This window comes from Delphinus delphis, chromosome 1 (assembly GCF_949987515.2).
Source record: "Delphinus delphis chromosome 1, mDelDel1.2, whole genome shotgun sequence".
In the NCBI taxonomy this organism is placed as follows: Eukaryota; Metazoa; Chordata; class Mammalia; order Artiodactyla; family Delphinidae; genus Delphinus; species Delphinus delphis.
Genome location: NC_082683.1, coordinates 122,194,380 through 122,221,299, shown reverse-complemented (window position 1 = coordinate 122,221,299; position 26,920 = coordinate 122,194,380). Strand labels below are relative to the sequence as shown.

The 26,920-nt window shown below is 44.1% G+C and overlaps 1 protein-coding gene and 1 long non-coding RNA gene across 2 annotated transcripts in view; one reads left to right on the top strand and one right to left on the bottom strand.

Annotated features, from left to right (window-relative positions):
* The window catches only part of UCK2 (uridine-cytidine kinase 2), a 71,679-nt gene extending 55,414 nt beyond the window's left edge, over positions 1-16,265 (bottom strand). The window contains exon 1 of the mRNA XM_060009180.1: positions 15,747-16,265. Coding sequence (XP_059865163.1) covers positions 15,747-15,845 — 99 coding nt within the window. The 5' untranslated portion in view covers positions 15,846-16,265. The remainder of the gene's footprint in view (positions 1-15,746) is intronic.
* LOC132423439 (uncharacterized) lies at positions 16,191-26,017 on the top strand. The gene is made up of 3 exons (XR_009518994.1): positions 16,191-16,309; positions 20,449-20,499; positions 25,863-26,017. It is a non-coding gene; the product is annotated as an uncharacterized lncRNA (long non-coding RNA).
* The last annotated feature ends 903 nt before the right edge of the window (positions 26,018-26,920 follow it).

Here is a 26,920-nt window from a genome sequence, read left to right as displayed (position 1 = left end):
GGAGACAGCTGGATAAGTGGGAAAGGAACCCAGGAACAGGCTCAGGGCAAGAAATCACCTGGGAGTCACCAACAAATGGAGGATACAGAGTATGCAGAGGGTACAAACCAGTGAGCTAAGGAGGGGGTTCTGAGGCATGACACATTCACAGGCAGAAAAAACCCTCAGAAATGGAAGAACCACGAGACAGGAAGAAAGTCAGCCTAGAGTGGTAAAATCTAAAAACTTTCCCCAGGGACTTCCTTGGTGGCGCAGTGGTTAAGAATCCGCCTGCCAATGCAGGGGACACGGGTTCATACCCTGGTCTGCGAAGATCCCACATGCCTCAGAGCAACTAAGCCCATGTGCCACGACTACTGAGCCTGCGCTCTAGAGCCCGCGAGCCATGACTACTGAGCCCACGTGCCACAACTACTGAGCTCGCACACCTAGAGCCCGTGCTCTGCAACAAGACAAGCCACCTCGATCAATGATAAGCCTGCTCACCGCAACCAAGAGCAGCCCCCGCTCGCGGCAACTAGAGAGAAAGCCCGCGTGCAGCAACAAAGACCCAACGCAGTCAAAAGTAAAAAAATAAATTAATTAAAAAAAGAAACTTTCGTCAGAGGAATTGGTCATTGTCAATTGTTACAGAAGAGTAAACTAAGGAATCAACAGCTTTAACGGGCCTTTAGGGACTAGGTGATTATTGGTGACTTTAGCAAGAAAAGCTTTACCATAGCCGTTAACATTCTCCAACTCCTCTTAACTTCTGACAACACTTGCTGACTGTACCATTTATTCGGCACTTGTCACACCTTCAATAATCAGACCGAAGTCCTTTCTATGCAAGAGACTAGGAATACAAAGATGGACAACCTGCATTCCAGGATCCTGGAATCTGGAAGTCAGAGGTCTTGGATGGACCTGGAGGGTATCATGCTTAGTGAAATAAGTTAGAGAAAGACAAATACTGTATGTTATCACTTATATGTCGAATCTAAAAAATAAGACAAACTAGTGAATATAACAGAAAAAAACCCACAGACTCACAGATAGAGAGAACAAACTAGTGGTTACCAGTGGGGAGAGGGAAGCGGGGAGCGATAAGATAGGGGTAGAGTATTAAGAGGTAAGATAAGCGATAAGATAGGGGTAGAGTATTAAGAGGTACCAACTGCTATGAATAGAATAAATAAGCTTCGAGGATACGTTGTACAGCACAGGGATTATAGCCAATATTTTACAGTAACTATAAATGGAGTATAGTCTACAAAAATTTTGAATTGCTATATTGTACAGCTGATCTAATATAATACTATAAGTCAACTATATCTCAAAAATAAATAAATAAAAATGTTTTAAAATACGGGGGAAAAAAGTCAGAGGTCTAACAGCTGAGCACAGTACTACAAAAGGGTAAATGCCATAGGAGAAGAGTACAGGGATTATATTTAGTTGGGTTTGGAAGACATTTATTAAACACCTACCACGTGGTTGGGTAGTAGGTTAGCACCCATGAGTCAGACCTAGACATGTGAGCCCCACGAGGTCAAGGGCTTTATCTAATCACTGTTGTGTGGTCCCAGTACTTAACAGCGTGCCTGGCCCTTTGTCAGAAATCAATAAATATTTACAGAATGAACCAATGAATGGAAGACACGACCTTTTCTCTCAGAGGCAGACAAGGGTGAAAGCTTCAGTGGCTTTATTTTCATATGCATGTATCTCCTATACTAGACCAAGTTCCTAGAGTCCCACAAGTCATACATGGTAACTCTACAGCTATGAAACACTGCCTCGCATCTAGCAGACAATCAAGAGACAATTGAGAGGAGGGTAGTGATGGCAAGGGACTTGCAGTGATGCTGGTCACAATATATTTCTTAACTTGGGCGAGTACCTACACAGGTGCAGTCACTTTGTGATTAATTCACTGAACCACACACTTGTAATTTACACCCATTCCTGTATGTTGTATTTTTAATTAAAAGGGTTTTTGGTTTTTTTTTAAGAAAGTAATGTTAGGGGCTTCCCTGGTGGCGCAGTGGTTGAGAGTCCGCCTGCCGATGCTGGGGACACGGGTTCGTGCCCCGGTCCGGGAAGATCCCACATGCCGCGGAGCGGCTGGGCCCGTGAGCCATGGCCGCTGAGCCTGCGCGTCGGGAGCCTGTGCTCCGCAATGGGAGAGGCCACAACAGTGAGAGGCCCGCGTACCGCAAAAGAAATAAAAGAAAGTAACGTTAGGGAATTCCCTGGCAGGCGGTCCAGCAGTTAGGACTCCATGCTTCTATTTCTGGGGGCGCAGGTTTGATCCCTGGTCAGGGAACTAAGTTCCCACAAGCCACGTGGCACAGCCAAAAAAAAAAAAGGTATGTTAATTAATTGCTTTTTTTCCCCCATAACTACACTTTATAAAACAAGTCCATCTTAACAGCTACAGAACAGGATCGCTAAGGCCTCCAGCAAGTTGGGGATGAGAAAAAGAACACTGAGAAGTCAACGTCTGACTAGTCATGGCCTTATCAGCAAAGAGGACAGGCCATGGCCTCAAGGAGACAGCACCACGGTTAGCAGGTAGGAATCACAATGCCCAAAGGGGTCCTCATCACTATCAACACCGCAACGCCTGGACAGCACCAGGCTCATGTGCTCAGGGAGCCGTGCTGGTCAGAAGTGTCAGCAGGATGGCCAAAGAGCCTGCAGTGACAGCACGGCTGCTGCAGAGCAGGAACCACGGTGCAGGCGAACAGGTCCCCTGTAGACTCCCTGCGATGTATGTACTTCTGCTCCTTCCCATGGAATCCTAGCAACTCTCCAAACGAGACATGACCTCCTTTTCACAGATGGAGAAAGGGGTTCAGAAGAAACAGATGAAGAGTGGTGGAACTGGGACGTTAACACAAGCACGCTGACTCCAAAGCCCATCGAGCTGTCTGGACCTACTGGAGATCTACTGCAATCCCTGCTGCAAGGAGAGACATCATAAAGCTTTGATTCTATCACACCAAGACCTTGAACCCCACAAAGACCTGCAAAAGGAGCCTCATGGCAGGCTGGGGATTAGCTCTTCTCAGATGTACAAAACAAGCTTTTCCACTTCCAGCAGGACGTCCCGTGATCGTGTCCCTCCAGAACCCAAATGGTCAATCCAGCACAGCCTCTAGCTTGTGTCCTCCAGAGTCACACAAGGAGGGCTCTGCCTGCAATGCCTTCAGAAGAATACTCACTGCCCCTTATTCAATTGCTATGTATCACTCCGTCGTCTGCTACTTATGCTTTCAGAGGTTTACTTTCTCAGGACTTCCCTGGTGGTGCAGTGGTTAAGACTCCATGCTCCCAATGCAGGGGGCCCGGTCCTGGTCAGGGAACTAGATCCCACATGCATGCCACAGCTAAGGAGTCCATGTGTGGCAACTAAGGAGCCCGCACACCGCAACTAAGACCCAGAACCACCAAAATAAATTAATTAATAAGTAAATATTAAAAAAATTTTTTACTTTCTCTACAAGGGGGGTAGAGGAAAATGAAGCCACTGACTAATTAAAATAGCATGTTTTACAACCTAAACGTCTATCGACATATGAATAAATAAAGATGTGGTACGAATATACAATGGAATACTACTCATCCATAAAAAAGAATGAAATAATGCCATTTGCAGCAACATGGATGGACCTAGAGATTATCATGCTAAGTGAAGTCAGACAAAGACAAATACCATATGATATCATTTACATGTGGAATCTAAAATATGACACAAATGAACTTATCTATGAAACAGAAACAGACTCAAAGTCACAGAGAATAGACCTGTGGTTGCCAAGGGGGGGTGGGGGGGAGGAAAGATTGGGAATTTGAGATCAACAGATGCAAACTATTATATATAGAATGAATAAGCAACAAGGTCTGACTGTATAGCACAGGGAACTCTATTCAATATCCTGTGACAAACCATAATGGAAAACAATATGAAAAAGAATGTATAAATATATGTATAAATGAATCACTTGGCTGTACAGCAGAAATTAACACAACATTGTGAATCAACTGTACTTCAATAAAATAAAATAAAATAAACTTTTAATGCATGTTTTAGCTCATTAGAAAAATCAACAGGTCCCCAGGAAATGCAGCCCACCTGAAACAGTAGGGCTCTTAACCAATCTCCTCACCAAACTCAACTACTGGAGAAATTCTGGAGAAAGTTTGCGCAGACAACCAATACACCATACAACAGAAACAGGTCCTCAGAAACCCTCCACTGGGACTTCCCTGCTGGTGCAGTGGTTAAGAATCTGCCTGCCAATGCAGGGGACACGGGTTTGATCCCTGGTCCGGGAAGATCCCACATGCCGCGGAGCAACTAAGCCCGTGCGCCGCAACTACTGAGACTGCGCTCTAGAGCACACATGCTGCAACTACTGAACCTGTGTGCTGCAACTACTGAAGCCCGTGCGCCTGGAGCCCGTGTTCCGCAACAGGAGAAGCCACCACAATGAGAAGCCCACGCACTACAAGGAAGAATAGCCCCCACCCGCTGCAACTAGAGAAAGACCCCGAGCAGCAATGAAGACCCAACACAGCCAAAAAAATAAAAATTAAAAAAAAAGAAAAGAAAAGAAACCTTCCACTGAGACAAAGGGCAGTCATACCACAGCTGCTTTGATAAATGCCAGGCTGATTCCAGTGCACCTGTTGGTAGAGGTGCTAACTCATGAGCTGCACAGATGCGGCAGGCTACCCGTGGCTCCTGGGTATTTGCCCCGGGTTCCAAGTTCTATTCCTGCGCAGAACTACTTATTATCAGTCCTATCATAAATTTACTAGAGCAGTGAAGACCTCAACTGTTTCAGTTTACAAAGTATCTGCATTTCTTTTGTCGAAAAAGAGAAAACATTTTAAATAGTAGCATCTCAGATCTTAACACTGCTGTTTTACAGCAGAAACTAAAGTTTGTAATACATATAATTATGTCTCATCTGTGTTGATGAAAGGAAGAACACTAATAACCCCAATGGGACAATACAGAATTACACACATAGCTTTGGACAGTGTCTGTCATGTCGAATCTCTCTGATTCAGTAAGGACATACTCTGTTGCCTACAAGCCACTCTAAACTCAAAAGAACCTAAAAAGCTACCATGTTTTCCCACCCTATGGCTCTGCTCAGCACTTCTGCAACTCCAATCCATGCTATGAAAGGCCTATATTCAGAGGAATGCAAGCTGCCCAAAGCAGAGAGAGTTTTTCTCAAAAGATGATGCATCTACCTTCCTCTAAGATAGAGAAGATAATCGTTTTGGTTTAAAAGATCTACTCTTCTAGCATTTCTTGAGTTAAAGTAAAAATCTAGTTCATATCAACAAGCATTTCATTAAACAAAATTAGGTGGCATCCCTAATATGAATTTGACAGCGAGATATTAACGTTCATTATATATTTTTTAAACGCGCCATTAAACAGGCACCGAAGCCATCTAGAATGTACACTGACGCCGAGCTCTGTGGTTGGCAATGTGCCCACAATCCTATCCTGGTAAAGTGATGTCCAAGAGGAAGTACAAATGTGACCAGCAAAGGGACAGTGATCTCCCAGCAACAGCCAAAGCAACTGGGTTTAAGTGCTGAAAACTAGTATTAGAAGGGATAACTGAGCAAGGAAATAACGCACTCTTCATCCATTGATTCAACAAATATTAGAGTGTCTACTGGGTGCAATTCTAAATAAGGTGACCAAGGAGGTGAGAGAGTTAACTATTCCGATGTCTGAAGGAAGTGCTGTCCCCACAGAATGAACAGCCAATGCAAAGGCCCATTTGTAGGACCCTGTGGATCTTTGTAAGGACTTTGGCTTTTATTGAGAGTAAAATGGGAAGCTACTGCAAGGTTGTGAGCAGAAGCAGGGAAACTGCTAACCAACCTTCCTTCATTTTTTTTTTTTTTTTTTTTTTTGCGGTACACGGGCCTCTCACTGCTGTGGCCTCTCCTGTTGCGGAGCACAGGCTCCGGACACGCAGGCTCAGCGGCCATGGCTCATGGGCCCAGCCGCTCCGCGGCATGTGGGATCTTCCTGGACCGGGGCACGAACCCGTGTCCCCAGCATCGGCAGGCGGACTCTCAACCACTGCACCACTAGGGAAGCCCAACCTTCCTTCATTTTAACAGAATCACTCTGGCTGCTACGATGAGAACAGAGTATAGACAGAAGACAAGAGTAGATCAGGGAGATGAGTCAGGATTCTACTGCAGTGACCCAGCTGAGAGATGCTGGTGGCTTGGATCAGAGTGGAAGCAGTGGAGATGAAAAGTGGTCAGATTGTGGACATGTAGGTAAGGAGGTAGGGTCTACAAGATTCCTTAATGGATTGGATACAAGTGAACATAAGAGGAGTCAAGAATGGCTCCAAAGTCTTAGGCCTGAGCAACTAGAAGGCTGAAAATGTCATCAACTAAGATGGGGAAGGCTACAGGTTGAGCACATTTGAGGGAAGCGCAGGACTTAAATATTGGACGTATTGAGATTCCTGTTATACATCTAAGTGAAGATGTCAGGGAGTTACAGATGAGTCCTTAATGTTTGGTTATTTAACAAACACTTACTGAGAACTCACATAGACTGTTGTTAGCCCACGTGTGAGCCTCACTCAGGCAACAGTGAGGTAAACATAGTCCCTGATGCTGAGAGCTCCGTCTAGAGAGGAAGACAGACTAAAGAAGCAAGGACCGCCCTGGGTGGGGGAGAATTCTACAACGGAGGTCTGGTAGGACACTTTAGCAGCACAGCAGAGGGACACTCAATCATGCCAGCCTAGGAGGGCTGCCTAGGAGACAGAGACACCAACGGAAAGATGAGCAGGGGCTATCCGGGTAAGGAAAAGGAAGGAGGATGCAGGGAGGAAGGAACTCTAGGGAAAAGAAGCAACATCTATCTGTGAGAGGAAGCACACAGGGCCCCAGGACCTACGAGAAATCCAGTTCAGGTGGATGTTGGCAAGGGCCAAGAGATGACAGTGCCTCAGAACCCCACCAAAAGATGACAAATGCCAACCGCGTCATAGAGGTTCGGAGTTGAAGGTTTGAAAAGTACTTGATCTGTGTGACCGGTAGTGAGAAAACAATTATAGGATACTCAGGGCAAGCTGTGGAATTGTGAAACGCTAAGAGCTGAAAGGACCCTCTTCTATAGATGAATATACCTAATAAGTAACTGGCAAAGTTGGACCGGAATGCAAGTTTCCTAAATTAGTGGCCATACACTGATTTGAGATACTAGTGCCGTTACTAAAAAGTGAATGACCCAACGAGTGGGTAACAAATGCTTTTACAATTCTGGAGGTTTCCAGTTTTCTGCTTTCGATAAAATTAAAGGGAGGTGGGTGGCAAGCTGGCTGATTCATAAATACACATCAGGTTCTGACATATAAATAGAAAGATGAAAACTGGGTGACCTTGATATAACAAAAGTTCTTCCATTCCCATCTACTTACGTCAACAAGGTTTCTCAAAGTTTACATCTAAACAAGCAAAACATCTTATTCTAGCATTAAGTAGTAATCATCCCCCAATACATGAAGTAATTGGGTGGGGGAGCTCCACCTGTCTCATCAAGTTGCTTTCCAACATAATTCTACCTTTTGTGTCTAATTACTTACCAAAATGTATATCTACTTGATCTGATTAATTTATGCTAATAACCATACTGATGCAATCCAAAGGAAATTAACACTGAAGAGACTTATGAGAACAGGAAATAAAGATCATTCCAATGTACATACATATTTCTGTTGCAGAAGGATGACAGAGTGATCGATAAAAAATTTTCAAGCACAAAAACAAATTAACATTTTGTGGAGGAAGTGGAATTGAAATAAGATTTCAAGGAGAAAAAAATGAAAAATTAACATTTCTGATTCAATGAAGAGCTTATTCATGTATTTCTTAAATGGATGGTAATAGGTCAAATTATTACAGTATTTAGAGCACATTTAAGAGAAGGAAACAATTATTTTAAAACGTCAACATTTACACTATATCAGAAATTACATATTTTGCTACTCTTTACTCATGTGATAAAAGAAACTGATGTCAAAACCATGTGACAGGGATAAAGAATTCTCCAAAATTCTCTTAGCAGAAATGGATGCAAACATGTTTAAAGACCATAGTCCAAAATCACAGGTCAGCACTCTTAGCATCCCATTCTACTACAAGCTCTGTGTAGAGCCTGAGAGAGACTACCAACCTGCACAGAGACAGAGCTCACCCTCCACCATGCGGGAGGAGGCAATCCTACAGACAACTGCAGAACTCCGGACTGCCTACAGGACAGGCAAACAAACAGAGGATGTTTGCTGAGATATGACAAAACAGCTCTTCAGCTGAGGGGAAGGGAGGTATGGATATCAGACCAGACAGCATACTTCCAGCCTCATTAAAGCAATAAAGAAGCACAACTCAACTTCAACAACACACACACAAAATTCTTATGCTTCTACCATGTATGTACCAGGCAAAATTCTTACCTTACCAAAGCTCTACAGTAATGTGCCACAAGTCATACAAAAAGCAAGTGGTAGAATCTTCTGTCACTATTATTGTGAAAATGAATGCTCCACCAAAATGAAATGTGTGATCACACGGGATGGTGGTGGTGGGATGAACTGGGAGACTGGGATTGACATATATACACTAATATGTATAAAATGGATAACTAATAAGAACCTGCTGTATAAAAAAAAAGAAAGAAAACATTAAATGGAGCATCTTGGTTTGCAAAAACAGCTGATGGACAACAAGGACGATGAAAATTTTCTAGCTGCATAATAGGGGGATGGGACTCTCATGATTTTATAAATACTGCAAAGGATGAGTTTCCTGTACTTGGATCATTTTGGGGAATAACTTTTTAAAATACAGTCATGAAATCAAGATTCATGATACTTAACTTAGAACCAAACTTTCAGCCTTATATTATCACTAAGAGTAATATCACCAAGATCATCCAAGATTCATGAATCACCACATTTGAAATAAGATTTTTAAAAATAAAACATTCAGTAAGAACCAAAAGTCTTTATACTGCTAAAGAAACCACAATTTTAAGTGTTTATCTCATTTTTCTTATCTTTTCATTACCCCTATTTTTGTTTTTAATTACATTGATTATACTTACATAATTTGCATATTCAGATACATGACACATTACAATAACAAGATGATCAAATGCTTTAATGATAAAAAGTTTAATGGACAAGAAAGCACATAAACACACACACACACACACACACACACACAGAATATACATTCAAACGTTTTTATTGATTTAAAAAATTGAGACACACGTCTAAAAGACCTTAGAGATCTTAAGCAATTCCAACAGCACTATCTCAGATCCCACTAGCAAAAAAGGCCAGGTCTTCAGCCATGAAATTCCCAAACACAACCTGTCTCCATCACAGGACCTCATGAGAGCAAGACTCAACAAAGAAATAATATCAGTGAAAAGACAACCTACAGGACTTCCCTGGTGGTGCAGTGGATAAGAATCCCCCTGCCAATGCAGGGGACACAGGTTCGAGCCCTGGTCCGGGAAGATCCCACATGCCGTGGAGCAACTAAGCCCATGTGTCACAACTGCTGAGCCTGCACCCTAAAGCCCGCGAGCCACAACTACTGAAGCCCGCATGCCTAGAGCCCGTGCTCCGCAACAAGAGAAGCCACCGCAATGAGAAGCCTGCTCACCGCAACCAAGAGTAGCCCCTGCTCACCACACCTAGAGAAAGCCCGCGCGCAGCAATGAAGACCCAACGCAGCCAAAAATAAATAAAACGAAATCTTAAAATAAATAAATAAATATATATATATAAAGCAACATAACTCAAAAGATAATTTTAAAAAAAAGAAAAAAGAAAAGACAACTTACAGAATGGGAGAAAATATTTGCAAATGATGCAACTGACAAGGGATTAATTTCTAAAATTATATAAACAGCTCATACAGCTCAATATAAAAAAAAAAATCAAAAAATGGGCAGAAAACCTAAATAGACATTTCTCCAAAGAAGACATACAGATAGCCAACAGGCACATGAAAAGATGCTCAATATCACTAATTATTAGAGAAATGTACATCAAAACTACAATGAGGTATCACACCTCACATTGGTCCGAATGGCCATCATCAAAAAGTCTACAAACAACAAATGCTGGAGAAAAGGGAACCCTCCTACACTGTTGGTGGGAATGTTTAAAAAAAATAAGAAAGAAATAATATCAGGCAGAAGACCTAAGCAAATGCTACAGGTACAGTGAGCTGGAGTTAGGTGACCACAGACAGTGTGCATCAGAAACACACTTCAAAGACTTTCCAACAAGAAATGAGGCAGCAGCTGAGGAAAGGCAGCAGCAGCAAGACCTGCTGCTTGGGCTTCATTCTGGCAGGCATGTGCTAGGCACTGGCACAATGAACAAGAGGGGAATTTCAGGCAGAGCAAACAGCAAGTGTGAAGAGCCCTGGGCAGGGGGAAACATGATGGGCCAAGCTGGGGATGTGGCTGGAATCGAGAGCAAAGGGGAGAGTGGCAGGAGGTCAGCAGGGCCAGATCCCGTCAGACCTCCCAGGCAGCAGCTTGAGGCGGTACAAAGCAGACAATGCCAGCTCCGAGAAAAACAGCAAAAGAACCAAAGCAGTCCCATGGTTCTGGGAGCACCTGATGGAGGGAGGGTGCGGAATGAGTGATCTGGCCGGATGGGGATGGCTGCCGAGGTTCCAGGAACCCAGCAATGGGAGTCGGAGCCGGAGGTCCAGGGAGCATTCCAGAGCGCTCCAAAAGCAGATGCTGACTCATGGTCAGGCAGAGCTGAGGTGACAGCCCCCACCTCTGAGGGGACTGCAATGTCCTCTCTTGGTCTGTATTATTCATACACTGTCCTACTGACCTCCCTCAAAATACGTCCGAGGGCTGGTCCCTGCTTGTGGAGAAAGTTCAAAACAGGCATAGCTTTAGTAAAGGAAAAACCTGGATTCCAATCCAAGTTCTATCACTTACTAGCTACATGACCTCAGGCAAGTCAAAAATTCTCCTAACACCTTCCAGTGTTATCCATCAGTGGGGAAGACACCTGCCCCACTTCAAAAGGAAGAGATAAGGAAATGCTTTAATGATAAATTGGCTTGATGAGCTGTTTAAGCAGCTTGCAACTATAAAATACTGACAGACTTTCTCTCATATTTCCTTACGACCTGACTTCCTCATAATACAGTATTCTTCACAATGACATTCAACAAATGTTCATTTAGTACATACTAATTAAATGCTAGGCTCTGAATAAGCAATACCAATGTACAGTATTAGGGTTCAGCGGGGTTTTTTACTGTCTAGTCACTGCAACACGAATAGCTCAGTTAAACATGGTTTCAACTGTGGCTTCAAAGCCTAATTCAAATAGTCTTATGAATTAAAAGAATAAAAGGATAATTACAAATGATGGTCTGCCTAACTCAGTTCAACAAACACTGTATCAAACACTGTAATGGTCATTAAGGCAGAAATAAATGAGACGCTCTTATAGAACTTTTACTATAGCGGGGGAAGCAGTCAACAAATAACCCCAGCACTAGGCAAAATGTGGTGAAACTATGGAAGCATTAGAGACAAAAAATAATTCTGATTAAGAAAATGGATAACAAAGTTCCCTGGGGGAAGTATTAACAAAACTGAAACCTTGAAAGGATTAGAGGCCGTTCCAGAGAGAAGACCAGGAGCAAAAGTATAAATGAAAGAAGTTCCACAGATGTGTGTGTGTGCATTTGGGTGTGGGGAAGCGGGACAAGAGTGGAAAAATAGTCTGGTGGGACTTCCCTGGTGGCACAGTGGTTAGAAATCTGCCTGCCAATGCAGGGGACACAGAATTTGAGCCCTGGTCCGGGAAGATCCCACATGCCGAGGAGCAACTAAACCCATGCGTCACAACTACTGAGCCTGTGCTCTATCAGCCCGCAAGCCACAACTACTGAAGCCTGAGTGCCTACAGCCTGTGCTCCACAACAAGAGAAGCCACCACGATGAGAAGCCGACACACTGCAACAAAGAGTAGCCCCCGCTCACTGCAACTAGAGAAAGCCTGAACGCACAGCAAGGAAGACCCAACACAGCCATAGATAAATAAATAAATTTATTTAAAAAAAATTTTTTTAATAAATAAATTAATAGTCTGGGACCACATTTGGGGGCCAGGGGGATGTGCACTGTGCTGAAATATCTGACCTATAGCCTGGTCAGTGAAGAGGCATCCAAGGTTTCCAAAAAGGAGAGTGGCACAGTCAGAGCTACACTAAGGAAGACCGCTCTGATGGCAGTGCAGACTGAGAAGCTATTTTAATTGGCGAAGAAGTCACAGCTCAGTAAACAGCAAAAATAAAGAGGAGAGGGAATGGCACCTAAAGTCATGGATATATATTCAGGTAAAGAAGTTTAAACTGTTTTTTTCCCCCATCCAGTGTTACTTTTTGCTCTCTTAGACTTGTCCTTTAGGAGGAAATACGAGAATGTGATTTTTTTTTTTTTTTTTTTTTTTGCGGTACGCGGGCCTCTCACTGTTGTGGCCTCTCCCGTTGCGGAGCACAGGCTCTGGACGCGCAGGCTCAGCGGCCATGGCTCACGGGCCCAGCCGCTCTGCGGCATGTGGGATCCTCCCGGACCGGGGCACAAACCCGTGTCCCCTGCATCTGCAGGCGGACTCTCAACCACTGCGCCACCAGGGAAGCCCCCACCACAATTTTAAGGTGAGTTTTTAAGAATGATTTGCCATGTCAGCCTAGCAAAGCTTACTCTAGAGTCCTAATTAATCTTCATGTATAAAACAAACTTTAATGTGATGTATGGAACTTCCCTGGCGGTCCGGTGGTTAAGACCCTACGCTTCCAATGCAGGGGGTGCGCGTTCGATCCCTGGTGGGGGAACTAAGATCCCACATGCTGTGTGGCATGGCCAAAACAAACAAACAAAAATGTAATATATAACCACAATCGCTATTTTTGCCTTCTACAACCAAACTAATTTAGGCTAAGATAAAATACTTGTTAACTCAGGGCAACAACAACATTGAGACAAATTAGAGCTCTCAAGAGAAGCTGAACAGGGAGTTGTTTTCTCTTATAAAGGAGGGGAGAAAGCAATCAAGATCTATATTGCCAGGCCACTGAGTACAAAGCAATCTGCATTTCCATTTCCTTTTGGGTCAAGTACCTCTGAAACCATTCTGTAGCCATTTCCAAGTAGCCCCTTTCCAGGTTGAAAGTGTAAACTTGTGTTCTCCGGGCATGCCTTAGTCAATTCTTCTTAAACAAGGCCAATAGCTGGGACAAATATATGATCTGAATTCATTATTTTTCTCATCCGTAAGTGATGAGATGAAGTGTTGGACTCCAGGGCCTCCGAGGTTCCTTCTAGCTCTAAAACTGTCCTTTTTAGTTGATGTCCTTGGGCCCTTTGCCTTCTCCCAAATTCCTTTAACAGGCACAGAGCAAATATGCAGGGGGTAGAGTATCGACTGCTTCCAGGCCCTCCTGTACCACAATGTTCAGACTTGAGGCTTCCAAAGGAGGTCCAGTTTGTTAATGCTGACCATCCTTTAAAAAAAAAAAACAAAAACAAAAACTTCAAATTCCTTGGAGAAAAGGCACTAAGGACTGGACTAAAGTATCAAGACATAATTGCAGCAAACTGACTGCAGTAAAGAATTTTTGAAGTCCAATGCTCCTTTGGACTTTTTCTTAATAACAAAAAAATTATAAAATCTTACAATGACAAAGTATTTGTTAATGCCCAAAAGATACAACATGCTTTAAAAACTGCATGAAAATAGACCCTTTCTTAGGAGTATCTTCCTCCTTGATGAGAAATAGGGACAGCAGAGTTAAGAGTTCCCTTAATGGCTCATTCCTAGCTCCTACTTGACACGTTACAGAAATAACACATTTATACTGATTATCCACTGAGAAAAGGTGATGATTGAGGAACGCACAATAATAAGAAGCGAGTTAGTTCACCTTTTAGGATCTTAGTTTCCGCCTCTGTAGTGACTAAATTATTTAGATGATTACCAAGGTCATTTTGTTTCTAAATGCTACACTCATCTGCCAGTTTCGGTCTCCTTTCCCCTAGGAGGGCTGGATCTCAGGTTAATATTTGGGTCCAACTATGTGCCAGGCATCGTGCTAGGAGCGCTGGGAATACGGCCATCAACAACAAAAAAGGTCCCACATAACACGAATATACTATGGAAAGGGCGGGGGGGGGGGGTGGTGCGGAGGGGGACTGAGAAAATTCTAATATAACAGGTACATTTCCTAAAAGAGCTGGCATCCTGGTTTGGCTTTGACTTACTAGTAATAGTACCAATAAAAAACATGTAAAATTTCTAAAAATTAAAAAAGGCATTCAACCAGGGGCAAATTCAACATAAACTTCTGGGACATAAAGCAGGCAGATCCCAAGCCTTGGGGGCTACAGTCGAGATTAACTAATCAATAAAGAAGTTCCATAGCGCCAGCTGCCGTGCCTGGGCCCCGGGCGCCAAAGTAGTCCAGACCTGGAGGGAAAAATGTAAAACCAAAATGGAGGAGGGGCTACGGCAGAGTCTGCTCCGGAGCAAAAACCTCGTGGCTCGCTTCTCATGGCACCAACCAGCCTTCCTGCTCCGCTCTCCCTGACCCTAGGAGGCATCATCCCACCTCGCCAAACCCAGCGCGCAGCACCTATTTCTCGCAGGCTCCCCTTGAGGAGCCCGGGCACCAAATGAACTTGTTAAACAGTAGGGTAACAGTAGGATAAACAAGTAGCCACATCTTAAAGGCAGGGGAGCAAAGAAAACTATCTGAGAGGACTCTACCCTTCTCCACCTGCAGAAAAAGCCGCGGGCAAAGCTAGGAAAGCATATCCCTAGTCTCTCCTTGCCTTGCTGAAAAAACAAAGAAAGCAGGCTCCTAGAGGAGTCAGACAGCCAGAGAACGACCTCCTTCCGCGGATGCAAGACGCGTACGGCCCCAGACATCTAAGAGCATGGGGCCAGCACAACTTTCTTATTGAAGCCGACCGCGTTTCCTCTTAAAACCCCCCAAAAAGAGAAGCCCCGACTATGATCATTTCACTGATGTCACCTCGCCTATTTGGCTCTCGGGATTTTACCCGAAAACCTCTGCAGTGCCCGGCACCGGCGTCCAGCCCAAGTGCGGCTCCCCTTCCCCGGGACGCCGCGTCACGTTCTCGCAGCCCTCCCGGTCGGGCTACCCGGCTCGCTCCGACCCGGCACCGGGGTTGCGTCGCCGGGCGAGCACATCAACGCCAGGCCGAGGGAAGACGGGTGTACCGGGGATTCGTAGAGGACCCCGCTTAAAGCCCTCTCCCCCACGACGGACTTGCAAAACAATAAGCATCCGCTTTCTCCGCCCCTCCCCCATAGGACCCCGGCCACGAATTACCGCCGCCGGGAGCGTGCCAGCCCTGTGATCGGTGGCCGGAGTACCCCTGGAACCTCAGATGGCCCGAGTCCCCGGCCGCCCATCCGCTGCCGCGGCGCCCAGAGTCTGCGCGGGGAAGACTCTGCACTGGAGCGCGGCCAGCAGCGGAGGCGCGCGGGCCACGCGGTGGCTGCAGGAACTGACATGGCCCGCGGCCGCCGGCCACATGCGGCGCCGCCGGGGCCCGGCCGGGGTGGGGAGAGGTGGGGAGGAGAAGAGAGAGCGGCCCCGGGGCCCCGCCGTACCTTGCCGCTGGCCGTGCCCCCGCTAACGCCGATCAGGAAGGGCTCGCCGCCGTTGGGCTGCTGGTGGTTCTGCAGGGTCTGCTCGCTGTCCCCAGCCATGGCTCGCGCCGCCCCTCCTCCCGCTGCCTGTGCGAACGGACGCACGCTCCCCGCCCGCGCCGGGCTCCCTCCGCTTCCCGCAGCCTCCGCTGGGCGCTGCCCAGGTCGAGGCTGACGCGGCTCCCTGCGCACCGCTCGGATCCCGGTGCTGGAGCTGGCTTTCCCGAAGGAGCCGAGAGCCTTCCTCTGCCCGCTGTGGCCGCCCCGGTTTACATCCCAGGCAGAGGTCAGCGTGATGCTGCTGCTCCAATCCGGGCGGACAGCGCACTGCTATTCGCCGAGGCAGCGGCGGCGAGGCGTCTGCCCCAGCCTCCGCCCCTCCCGGGCCCCGCCGCCGCCGCCTGGGGTCTCTGGGAAAGGTATGAGCCCGACCCTTCTCCCAACCCGCCTGGTTAACCCTTTCCGCGACGACGACCTGCGGCGGGACCAAGGGAAAAGAAAGGAGCCTTCTGCGTTTTAATTGGGTATGCTCCCACCTATTTCAAAAGGGATAAAAAGCTAAAAGGACAGATCAAATAATGGAGGAGATGCCTCAGGTTTGAGAAGCAAAATTAGAACAAGCTTGGAAGGTTAAGATGAAACAAAGAGTTAATGTCATTTACCCATTATCCAGACTAAAAACTTGTGTTGCGAAAATGAGATTTCTTTTTCCCATCCCGTTTGCCAAAATAATATGTCAGCCTCTGGCTTTAAATATTTCCTCTCTTGGAAACCCCCAAACACCATCCTCCTTAAACGGCGACTCTCTGGAGTCCTTCCTAGAGAAAGGTAATTTGAGGAGCTCATCTGAGGGAAGCCCTCCCTCCTAACATCAACGCCCTTTCTAACCGTAGTTTGAAATCCCAAACACTGAGGTTCCTGTGGAGTTAGAGCTGTGGAAACGATAAATGATGCTTAATGTCACGTTGACTTATTAATACCTTTAAGTGAACTGGTTTCTCAGAGATGGGGAATTAGGCACTTGGTTACAAAGGCAGTAGCTGCTGATGACTCAGAACAGCGCCACCCCTGGAGCCAGATTTCTGCATTGACTTGCAGTTCCCTGAGCAAGTTACTTAATCTCCCTTGCTCAATGTTCTCATCTGTTAAATGGGAATAGTAATGGCAGTTACATGCTAGGATTATTATATTAAATGAACTATTGTATTTAAAGTACTTAACGTGGTACCCTGCACAGGTACAAGACCCTATATAAATGATCTATGAGGAAAAGCCCCTAAAGGGCTGAAACTGGAAAGGGAAGCTTCGTTTGGGCACAGGGGAGAGAGGGAGGACTAGACTAGTCACAGCCGCTGCCCCTGTGAACCTGGGACTGGTATAAATGAGCTGATGGGGGTCCTACAGTCTAAAGGAGAAGTTAAGTCTATAGCATTCTCTTTCAAAACTTAGTGTTACCTAAAATTCAGAATTCTTTTGAAAAAAAATTACTAAAGAAAATTGAGTATTAGAAAAAACAAATGTTCGCTTCACTTTTTATATATTTCAGGTAACCATCCAAAACCAAACTCCACAGAAGCTCAGACAGGAAACTAAGCTGGGGAACGCAGCTACCTGGTACCCAGAGGCAGGCATTTGGGGGAGGTTAGCTAGAAGGGTGCCTTATCAAATGCCTGTGGGGTGGGTGAGTTTTAGCTGATTCATGTGTCTGCTTCTCCTCCTCCAAGTTTTTCTCCACTAAAAAGATAAGATCTTCAAGGACTTTTGCAGAGCTCTTCACAGCCCAAGACAAGGCCTATTGGAATTTGGAAGTTGATGGACTCATAGCTAAGGGGATATTAGGTAGCTGAGAGGAAGAAGAGGATAAAACACTGCCATGTCCTCCATGAACTTTCCCCAAATCTCTGCCTTTTTTTTATCATTCCTATAACTTTCTTCTACAATATTTTATCATAAGAATTTTCAGACATACAGTTGAAAGATTTTACAGTAAACACTGATATAGCCACCACCTAGATTCTGCTGTTAACATTGTACTATACTTGTTTCATCACACTAGTTGTCTACCTATCCTCTATCACATTTTTATTATTTTTATTATAGCTTGTTTCCCTTTGTTACTCCAAACTGGTTTATACATTTCTTGCTTTGTCTGTCTAGTTTTTTTTTAATCTTTTCTTTTTTAATTTATTTAATTAATTTATTTATTTTTGGCTGTGTCGGGTCTTTGTTGCTGAGCGGGGCCCACTCTTCGCTTCGGTGCGCGGGCTTCTCACTGTGGTGTCTTCTCTTGCTGCAGAGCACGGGCTCTAGGCACGAGGGCTTCAGTAGTTGTGATTCGCGGGCTCTAGAGCGCAGGCTCTGTAGTTGTGGTGCACGGGCTTAGTTGCTCTGCGGCATGTGGGATCTTCCCCAACCAGGGCTCGAACCCATGTCCCCTGCATTGGCAGGTGGATTCTTAACCACTGTGCCACCAGGGAAGCCCCTGTTTGTCTGTTTTTAACTACTATATCCCTAGCACCTAAAACAATTTCTGAGACACAGTAGGACCTTCATAAATATTTGCTGAATGAATGGACACCATATCTCATTTCTACATTCCCAAGGCCCACAGAGCAAAATAATTGGAAATAGGAAGCGCTCAATACATGTTTGTTGAATGAATGGATGGATGAATGAATGAACAAATATGAAAGAGGTAAGAAAATACCAACAAGTAAACTTCACTTCCACCACTTTGGAAGGAAATGTGGTTTTCCCTAGATTGCATTTATGTGGTTACTATTATTTCTGAATGTTTTGTTTTCCTGGCATTCCAAGTAACTGTCTACCTCTAATCCTAGTACGTGCATCTATTAACTAGTTAAACTAACTCATTAACTGAGCTAACTCATTACACTTATCTGCACCCTGTTTAATAATAATAATATTTGACATGAGTTAATATACATAAAAGTGCTCTGGGGACTTCCCTGGTGGCACAGTGGTTAAGAATCTGCCTGCCAATGCAGGGGACACAGGTTCCATCCCTGGTCCGGGAAGATCCCACATGCCGCGGAGCAGCTAAGCCTGTGCGCCACAGCTACAGAGCCTGAGCTCTAGAGCCTGCAAGCCACAACTACTGAGCCCGCGTGCCACAACCACTTTAAGCCCGCGTGCCTAGAGCCCGTGCTCTGCAACAAGAGAAGCCACTGCACGCCACAACAAAGAGTAGCCCCTGCTCACCACTAGAGAAAGCCCACGCGCAACAACGAAGACCCAACACAGCCAAAAATAAATACATAAATAACTTAAAAAAAAAGTGCTCTGAAAAAAAACAAAAGCTATCTATATAAAGGCCTAATCCAGCTGCACTCTGCACTCCCTGTTTTCACTTTGCTGTTTTTTCTCTATTCTGTCTGTAGGGCAGGCTCACCTACACATAAGGAAGTTCCCCTTGTCCATTTAAATTATTAAGAGTATTCTCAGCACTGGTGACCTGAGCAAGGACTTTTGCATATTTGCTCTCTAAAAAGCAAGGCAGGCTGTCTGTGCTATTCCCTGTGCTGTGTCATCCTCTCTTGGGAGCCTGGTCACCAAATCCCACAGCTAGGGATGTTCAAATCATGTTTGAGCCTCCTCTAGCAATTACACTGCAGATTCTGGATTAAGTGATTTCCAGATGCCCTCTTTCCCCTCCCACTAAGAAAAAAAAAATCAAACATTTTCAATAAAATCCAGAGCTAGAACAGATTCAAGGGAACACATTTTCTCAGTATCTGTGAGAATGTTTTTAATACAAATTCAGATTTCAGTCTGATCAAGCTCTGGCCTAGTTAACATTTGGGAATGAAGTCAGCATGAGTGTGCAACTATAGCTGTAGCCAAAGAAGGAGAAAAGACCTTGCTGTTGACAGTCCTCTATCTGCCTGCCTTCTCTCCTTAAAGCAGCTATAGTTCTGAACTAGACAAGCAACCTTACATTTTGCATCCAGCTGACAAATGCTACCTCTAGGTGCTTCATGCACCATAGCTAACTCTCTAATTGCTTATCACATTTCCCAACCAGAAAAAAATGTTCTCGCACTTCAGTATGTCTTCTGCAGCATGTTAGTTCCCTGTTTTGCCTTTCCAACTACCTCCTGCCTTTTATCAATCAGCAATTGCTTTGACAGGTCATAAGTACTGTTCTGAAAAGATGACCAGATGATATGAAAGCTACTTCAGCATCTGGCTCTGTGATCTTAATCAATCCTGTTCTCAGATACTGTTCTGTTAAGCAGCGGGATATAGCACAGTCCCAGAAAGAGCAGCTTCAGCAGCCTCTGAAGGCAAATCCATGGGCCCCACCCCAGAGGTAATAAACCTGAAAGTCTGTGGGAGGGGCCAAGCAATTTGTCTTTCATAAACCCTCCACTTGACTCTAGTGCCCACCAAAGTTTGAGAACTACTGATTTAGTGGAACAAAGACAGTGTGAGCTCTAGTCAGAAAAGCAAGCTTTACATCCTTGCTTTGTTACTAACTTTGTAAGCTTTGGCAAGTTACTTACTTTCTATAATCCTTGGTTTCTTCAGCTGTTAAATGGTACCTGGCTCATAGGATGGTTGTGAAAATAACGAATCTATATCGGTATGCATATAGTGGTTGTTAAATATCATTTCTCTTTCCCTCCTATTTCCGTCACAGGTCCCTGATTATTGCAAGAGTCATACCATTTAGAGATTAGGAATTCCAAAGGTAAGGACTCCTAATCCCCAAGGACACTTTAAACTAAAAATGAAATATAATGTCCAGAATAGGTAACTACAGGTAGGGCTTGCCTACAGCTAGAGAAGTTGGGGGATAAATAGGGAGTGGCGACCAATGGGTCCAGGATATCTTTCTTAGGGTAATGGAAATGTTCTAAAATTAATTGTCATGATGGTTGCACAACTTTTGCCTAAGAACCATCATTGAATCATTAAGTTGGTGAATTGTATGGTACGTAAATTATTTCTTAAAGCAGTTTCAAAAATTAAGTCTCAACCTGCAGTCTAGGAGGGGTAAGAGATTTTTCAGAATTGGGAACAGAAATGGCAAAGGCACAGAAAAAAGACTTGAGAACTAAAAAGACAATGGTCAGAGGACTTTGTAACCTATAAAACAGTACCCAAATGCAAGTTGTTAATTTTGTTAAATTCAGTATATTGATTTTTGCACATATGCTCGTCCCCTTCCTCAGAAAAATAATAGTCATACAAGGGCCCTTAAATTTTAGCTGGCCCAACTTCAGAAATCCCACATGCCCACAGAAGTCTTCCCAGACTTTGAAAACATTAACATATAGATTTTAGTTCTATAGGGATTTTCTGATTTTCTCTCCCTACCTTATAACAGGATTTTCTAGTGTGATTCTATGAAAATAAGACTTTAAATAAAATAAGGAGTTCAGTTGTCTTGCCCAGCCAGCTCCCAGCATCACTATTTTGTTCACTCTCCTTGTTCTAAGCCATTTAGCTTCATTTTGTTCCCAGGTCTTATCCCAGACCTGCATCTGACCCTTTGCTTCTTTTCCTATCACCAGATTACCACCCTGCCCATCCCACTTTTCTACAATGACTTCCTTCACCTTCCTCAATTAGCTACAAGGTCACTTTCTCTGTAATTAATCTACTTCTACTTCTACCCCTCCCCCCTCCACCCTGGGGCTGATGCTCTGTCTATTACACCATAATGGATGCATCCTGGTTGGTGATGTACAGTGCTGGGGACTAGCGTGACACAAGGGAGACCCCTAGGGTGCAAAATGTAAGGAGGCTCTGACTCTTGGATGGAGGAAGTGCTAGCGTAGGGTGGAACTTAAAAAGAAGTCTTCTTTACGTGTTTGCTCTAGACGCCTTCCTTGCCTCACCCCAGTCCCAGCCCTGGTAATTGTCAACAGGAGAAGCAGAGGACAGTACAGCTAATGGCATCAACCTCAGAGCAGTAGCTACATTTAGTCTGGTGGCTTGGCTTGTATTTAGACTGGTGGCCAAGGATGGCAGGTTTGACTCTCCTCAGGGTAATGGACTGAGGTGCTAATTGGTGTTGGAGGCTAAATGAGATTGCAGATTTAGCAGGTTAGTTTTTGCTCAGAGTTCAAATGGTATGTTGCTGAAAAGTTACTTTGGTATCTGGAAGCAACCTCTCCCCAGATCATTAGGAGAGAAAATTAGTTCAAATCTGCTTCATAATGAAATTACAGCTGTTTCTGGTGGCAAAGAGGCCTAAGGCTTTGAGTGATGGAACCTAGTGTTTCAGAAATATTTTTAGTCACAGACTGAGAAAGCTAAAAAAAGGAGGCGATTCCCCAGGAACACACACACATACACACACAAGTAGAATTTTGAGTATAATTTACTCAGGCCTGACATAGCCCCAGTTTTCATCCTGGTGGCCAGGGGAGGTGGTGGGGGTGAGGACAGCTTCTGAGGAGAGCACCTATTGCCAGCACAATGGAAGTGTTAATCTCTTTTTAAGGAATATGGGCCATCTCTGCGCGCACAGAGGGCCCCGGGGGGCATGGTGGTTGCCAAGGCAATATCTTCAAAGGCACCCATCCAGATGTCCCCACCCATATTTTAGGATCCTAGGTTTTTATCACCAAGGCCCTGACATTTTCCTACCGGTCCTGCCTTGGCTGACCAGTGTAAACAGCTACTGAGCTCTGAGCCTCTAACAACTAGGTCTTCAGCCTGCTGCTCAAATGTGCCTGCACTTCTACTGCAAAAGATCAGTGTAAGGCCAACTGGCCCGAGGCAGGGGAACACAATCAGATTCACAGGTTGCATCAGACCGAAACTCTCCGGACCACCCAGTTCCAGAAACTGCCCTGGAGACATTCCGGACCACCCAGTTCCAGAAACTGACCTGGGGACTTCGAACCCAGCCCAGCCTTCCCCCCTTTCGAGGCGCGGTACTAACGGTCCCCCAGGATACCTGAAAAGACCACCAAATAAGGAATACCCTGCGCCCTCCCAGATTCACCACACCCCTTTCCCTTCTTCCCCTATAAAATCTTGCCCAACCCTCGCCCGGGTGCGACTTCTCTGGCCCCTTTCTCTCGGACCAGTGAACCTGGCCCGGGAGCGCTCCCTAATAAAGCTCACTTGAAGCTTTCCTCTGTTTCGCGGTGCCGTCTGTTAAGATCCGACCTTACAATCAGGACCTCTTTGTAAGCTACCAGAGGTTCTCTGACTCTCACACTTAACCATTAACTGCTTGCTAACAATAGCATGTCACAACTTAGCAGCAACCAGCCAACTCCGGCCTTTGTAGGCACTGGTCCCCCATATTTTCTGAAAGGCCTGAAACATGGCTCCTGCCACGGCTTTCTCCGCCACCAGGACATTTTCACAGGCCACCACCAGTGAAACCTTTAGCAACTGAGGCACCATCTTGTGCCACATCCCATTCCCCAACCAGGACGGCATCTTCTTCCTCTGCTGGGCAGTAAGTGAGCCATTCCAAATCTCTGTCTGACCACCTATTTTCTTGGACCACTCTTGGTACCAGTGGTGCTAATCTGGGTCCTCTAAGAAGCAGATGCCAAGATGGGATTAAACACATGAAGATTAGGGGTAATGACTGTGAGAGGAAAGAGGGGGCTGGAAAAACTTGGGAGAGACCCCAGACTGCAATACAGACCTGGCTCTGAGTGAAGGAGAGGGAGAAGGAAGATTGGGCAGAAGCACGCTAGACTACTGTGCAGACTAAGAAAGATTCAGCCAAGCTGCTGGGAGTCCTCAAGTTAAAGTTAACAATAAGAAGAGCCTCATTTCTCCTAGGAATGGACCTGCCTTAGTATTCCAGTGACATGGAGTATTCCAACTGGCTGGCCGTAGCCTGTGGGAAGCACAGTCAGGGAGCAAATGCAGCACAGTAGCTCAGGCTCTTGGTCAGGTCTGTTCCTTGTGGGTGGAGTTCTTTGAGGCATTTCTCCTGGCCACCACATATGGAGAGTGAAGTGTTGAAATCTCTAACTAAAATTGTTGAATTATCTATTTTTCCTTTCAGTTATATCCCTTTTTGCTACATGTATGTTGGGGCTCTTTTGTTAAGTACATGTAAATTTATGAGTGGTCATATATATATAGATATATATAAAGGATATACCTATCCTTTTCCATTATGAAATGTCCCTATTTATCTCTAGGAATATTCTATGCCCTAAAGCCTGTTTTGTCTGACATTAATAAGCCACTCCAGCTGTCTTATGATCACTGTTTGCATGGTATATCATTTTCCATCTTTTAGTTTTAACTTCTTTGTGTCTGTGAATCTAAAGTGTGTGTCTTGTGAACAGTATATAGTTGGATCTTGCTTCTTTATATAGCCTGACAATCTGTAGTAGATCTAACAGTATAATATAATAAGTCTGCTAGTAACATCTTCTCTCAGTTTTTGCTTGTCTGGTAATATCTTTATTTCAGTTTCTTTTTCAAAGAATGGTTTTACTGGATATAGAATTCTTGGTTAAGAGGATGGTATTTTTTCCCCAGCCCTTTTTTTTTTTTAACATCTTTATTGGAGTATAATTGCTTTTCAATGGTGTGTTAGTTTCTGCTTTATAACAAAGTGAATCAGTTATACATATACTTATGTCCCCATATCTCTTCCCTCTTGTGTGTCCCTCCCACCCTCCCTATCCCACCCCTCCAGGTGGTCACAAAGCACCGAGCTGATCTCCCTGTGCTATGCAGCTGCTTCCCACTAGCTATCTATTTTACGTTTGATAGTGTACATATGTCCATGCCACTCTCTCACTTCGTCCCAGTTTACCCTTCCTCCTCCCCGTATCCTCAAGTCCGTTCTCTACGTCTTCCCCAGCCCTTTTAATAAGTCATTCCACTGTCTTTCTGGCCTTCAGTATTTCTAGTGAGAAGTTAGAAGTTAGTTAGTTAATTGTTTTCCCCCTATATATGATGAGTCATTTTCTCTCACTGCTTTCAAGATTTTTCTCTTTGTCCCTGGCTTTCAGAAATTTGCCTCATATGTCTAGGTGTGGTTTTCTTTTAGTTTATCCTATTCAAATTTCATTGAGCTTTTGGATGTGTAAGTTAAAGTTTTTCATTAAATTTGGGACGTTTTCAGCCATTATTTCTTGGAATATTTTTTCTACTCCTTTCTCTCTCCCCATTTTGGGACTCTCATTACATTTAAGTTGGAATGCTTGACTCCGGGGTTTCTAAGACCCTGTTTATTTTTCTTCAATCCTCTTTTTTCTCTGTTCTTTGGAGTGGATAATTTCTATTAGTCTATCCTCAGATTCACTGATTATTTCTTCTGTCATCTCAAATCTGCTGCTGGGACCATCTAGTGAATTTTTCATTTGAGTTATTATACTTTTCAAATCTAGAATTTCCATTTCGTTCCTTTTTATACTGTTTCCTTATTGAGATTTGATTTGTGTTGATTCATTGTTAGCATTTCTAAAATTATTTGAACATATTTATAATAGCTGCTTTGGAGTGTTTCCCTGCTAAAGCTAAAAGCTGGGCCCACTCATAGTTTCTTCTAACTGCTTTTTTCTCTGTATATGGGTAGAACTTTTCTGGGTTTTTTTGCGTATCTAGTAGTTTTTGATTAAAAAAAATGGACATTTTAGATAATATATTGTAGCTACTCTGAGTTTCATTTTATATTTTTGAGAGTTGTTGGAGTTTTGGTTTTTTTGTTTAATAACATGCCTAGATTTAAACTGCAGAATCTATCTCCCTGATGTGCAGCCACTGATGGCTCTGCTGTTTTATTTTTGTTTGTTAATTTGTTATGTTTGCTTAAACTGGCTCCCTAGTGATTTCCTCTGTGACTGCATAGCTTACTGGTCAGTCAATGCTTTGGGCAGAGGTTGTACTCAAACATCTTGAGCCAATTAGGCTCCTACCCTCTGCTGACTGATATGTGTGTGGACTGGGGAATGCATTCAAAGTTTCAGCCTGTGCTCAAGTGTCCCTCATCTTTTACGTTTTGCTGGTCTCTCTAAGGTCTCTTGGATCTTCTCTAACCATGTGTAGTGTCTCAGTCAGCCAAGGATGTATGAGGAGCTTATCTCAGCTATTCTATGCGTGTCTCATTTCCAGAATTACCCTGTTAAATTTCTGGCTGCTTCACCACTTGCTCTGAACCTGAACGTCATCTTGAAGCTGGCAGAGCTGCGTGAAGCATTTCCCTTGTGCCCAACTAAGTCCACTGCTTATTGCTGGCAAGGCTGTGGGACTGTGGCCACTACACTGAATGGCGCCTGACTCCTCTTGCAGAAGTGAGATTCTCTTGCAAAACTGAAAACTATCGAGCGAAATAAAACACAGCAACATAAATTTCCAGGCTCTGATATTTTCATTAGTGAGTTATACCAAACATTCAAAGGAGAGTTAATACCAAGATTTCACAGGCTCTACCAGAGAGAAGAAAAACGATGGAACACTAAGCAACTCATTTTATGAGACCAGCAGAACTTTAACACCAAAACCTGACAACACGTTACAAGAATGGAAAATTAAAGGTTAGTCTCTCTTATAAGCGTAATATGTAAAAATCCTGAACGTAAACCACAATTTTAAATCCATCAATACATAAAAAGGACAATCCATCACAAACAAGTTTTGTTTAGTTAAAAAAATGTATTAGTTTAATATTGGAAAAATCTATACCTTCAATATTCTACATCTGGCTCAAAAATGACATGCAACAAACAGGGTAACTTTATTTTTTTTAAATAATTTTTGTTGGAGTATAGTTAATTTACAACATTGTGTTAGTTTCTTCTGTACAGTCAAGTGAATCAGTTATACATATACCTACGTCTACTCTTTTTTAGATTCTTTTCCCATATAAGTCATTACAGAGTACTGAGTAGAGTTCCCTGTGCTATACAGTAAGTTCTTATTAGTTGTTTATTTTATATATAGTAGTTTGTATATGTCAGTCCCAATCTCCCAATTTATCCCTCCCACCCCCTTTCTCCCTTGATAACCATAAGTTAGTTTTCTACATCTGTGACTCTATTTCTGTTTTGTAAATAAGTTCACTTGTACCATTTTTTTAGATTCTACATGTAAGCCATATCATATGATATTTGTCTTTCTCTGTCTGACTTACTTCATTCAGTAAGGGTATCTTTATATATGGATAAATCCTG